Genomic DNA, 2,601 nt, shown 5'->3' on the forward strand with positions numbered 1-2,601 from the left:
ACTACTTGTGCATTTTTCTTATATTATACTTTATACTAATCGTTAGATTACGAAAAAGATAGGCCGTTTCCACTCAGAGTTGTTTTTTTATTGTATACAATGATTTATTGTTGAATTAAAATGTTGCTTTTTATCGCAGTGACATATTCTCAATGACAAATTACGAGATACAATTGACACCTACTTCACATCAGAGCATTTTCCTACTTGCCCACTTTTTTATTATAATCATTTTATGGGGATGTTTGGAAAAAAATTTATGAAAAATATTGATCGGATTCGAAAAAACACAAAAAATAAAAGACAATTATTTCCGGATGAGCGGAGGTACCAAAAGCCACGTTCATATGGACCAGATGCTGATTATGGTTTAGCTGAACCTCTCATAGAAATTTTGACAGCAGAAGAATTGGAAACCAAAAAATTAATGTTCTGACATCATTGAATGATGTCAGATTTTGAATAAGTTGAAATCGATACCCGAGATCAAAGTAACAATGAAAAATGGTTTTATGAAAGAAAAATAAGACTTACAGCATCGCACTTTGGACAAATTTGTAAAATGCGTGCCAACACATCATGCAAAAATACAGTGTATAACATACTTTACGCCCCAAGTGCTCAGTCAAAATCGCTAAAATACGGACGAGAAGTAGAAGACATCGCACGTAAAAAAGCGGAATTAATTATAAAAAAAAAAATTGAAATTTGTGGTTTGATCATTGATCCTAATGATCCATATTTAGCAGCGAGTCCTGGTAAATCATTTTTTTTATTGCCATGCATTTTGATAAAAATAATAGGTATATCCTTTATTTTTTTTAATATTTTAACCAAATATTTTTTTTTATAGATGGTTTAATTGAAAACGATGCTGTAGTGGAAATCAAATGCCCATATGTTGCTAAAGATACTACTAGTGCTATAGAAGCGGTCAACAATAATCTTGTAAGTTATTTGTACGTTACAATGATGAATGAAATATGATTTAATAATAATTAGCAATATATATATAATATATAATATGTAATATGCATTTTTAGTTACAATACTGCAGTCTTGTGAATAATAAAATTAAATTAAAAACCGAACATGCAAATTACTACCAAATTATGGGGCAGTTACATATCAGTCGCGTGCTTGTGGATCACGAAAACACCTAACAGCGCATTCTCTTGGTCATTGCTCGGTTTCGTTTGCCTGTGTAGCGTCCTATTAATAATAGTGATTGATTGACACTGTCAAATGCTTTATGAAAATCATTATAAATTATATTGACCTGGCAGCCACTTTCAATGAAATCAATAAGAAAAGTATGAAATTAATTAAGATTTGTATGGAACGGCCCGATCTAAAACCATGTTGTTTTAACAATATTTATTTATGACTTGTGCTGTGCATTGTATTAAAATTTTTATAGTACCGCACCTCGTTTGATTGCTTTCCGTGTCTACGTAGCTTCTTCTATAGTAACCTACTACATCATCGGTGAGATTTCCGGTAAATGGTATAGTCAGCAAGTATTCGTCACAGGGCTTAAAGTTTGCGGTTGACTTGACGTGCATAAGTTCTTTATCTGTATCAAAAGACACACTGCCCACTGGGATGACATTTCCATCACAGTTGGCCACAACAACACTTTTGGTATCGATGTTCAAACTGGTCGAATGCAACACTATGGTATCGGTAGCTCCTACGCATGTCATCTAAATATATTAATTATAAATTATGTGACGTTATTATGAAATTTCAAGACGTTTTGCCTTTGTAAAATATAACATAATTATTAGTTATTGTGAGTAAGATAATATACTCTATGTAGTATGTTTCGTACTCACGCGAATACAAACTACTCCTTCAAACATGAATTTATCGTCCAAGTCCGTGGTCACGTTCAGTTCATAGTTGACGGGTTTGAAATTAGTAGGTAGTTTGAAATCGCTAGTTTCTTCCGAATTAACAACCGATCCCATTAAGGACAATGCGATGATAAAAATCATTTTAAATCCCACGAACTTCATTCTAAACAAATTTTAAATACACATATTATACATAAATAAGTACTTAATAATAATATGATTATTTTACACGTATATATTTTTATATATTTTTTAAAATTAAAACGTTTTACAATTAATTGGCATTGAACCAGGTACCTATTATTTTGAGAGCTCTATTGACTGTACTGAACATAAGAATTATGTCAATACTTTTATAATGATATGATTGTTACCGATTTGCCATAATGGTAAAATAATAGGTTATAGATAATAAATATTTGATAATATAGTATTTATAGTTATTGCAATTGTATGAATTTCATATGACAAATAGATGATATTATGATTTATTTTGTATCATATTTTATTATTTCTAAACAACATGTTTAAAAAAATATATTATATATATTTTGTATACCTAAGTCATTTATAAAGATATTAAAAAAAAATATTATTCCTAATACATTTTTTTTAATATATGAAATGTTTTTCCAACTGACAAAATGGCGGACGTCCACAGCTGAGCTTCACTTGTAACAATGTAAATTGTATAGGAGTTACTAAGTTACTAGGTTACTAAGTATCAGTGCCGTATCCAGGG

The 2,601-nt window shown here is 30.2% G+C and overlaps 1 protein-coding gene across 1 annotated transcript; it reads right to left on the reverse strand.

Moving 5' to 3' along the window:
- Positions 1-1,121: 1,121 nt before the first annotated feature.
- On the reverse strand, positions 1,122-2,022 carry LOC100574775 (aminopeptidase 1-like). Its single transcript, XM_008185572.2, has 2 exons — positions 1,839-2,022; positions 1,122-1,706 (listed from the first exon to the last, which is right to left on the reverse strand). Exons 1-2 carry the CDS (start codon positions 2,019-2,021, stop codon positions 1,368-1,370), a joined length of 522 nt encoding a protein of 173 aa, XP_008183794.1. The 5' UTR covers position 2,022; the 3' UTR covers positions 1,122-1,367.
- Between the last annotated feature and the right edge of the window lie 579 nt (positions 2,023-2,601).

This window comes from Acyrthosiphon pisum, unplaced genomic scaffold (genome assembly GCF_005508785.2).
Source record: "Acyrthosiphon pisum isolate AL4f unplaced genomic scaffold, pea_aphid_22Mar2018_4r6ur Scaffold_20943;HRSCAF=22599, whole genome shotgun sequence".
NCBI lineage: Eukaryota > Metazoa > Arthropoda > Insecta > Hemiptera > Aphididae > Acyrthosiphon > Acyrthosiphon pisum.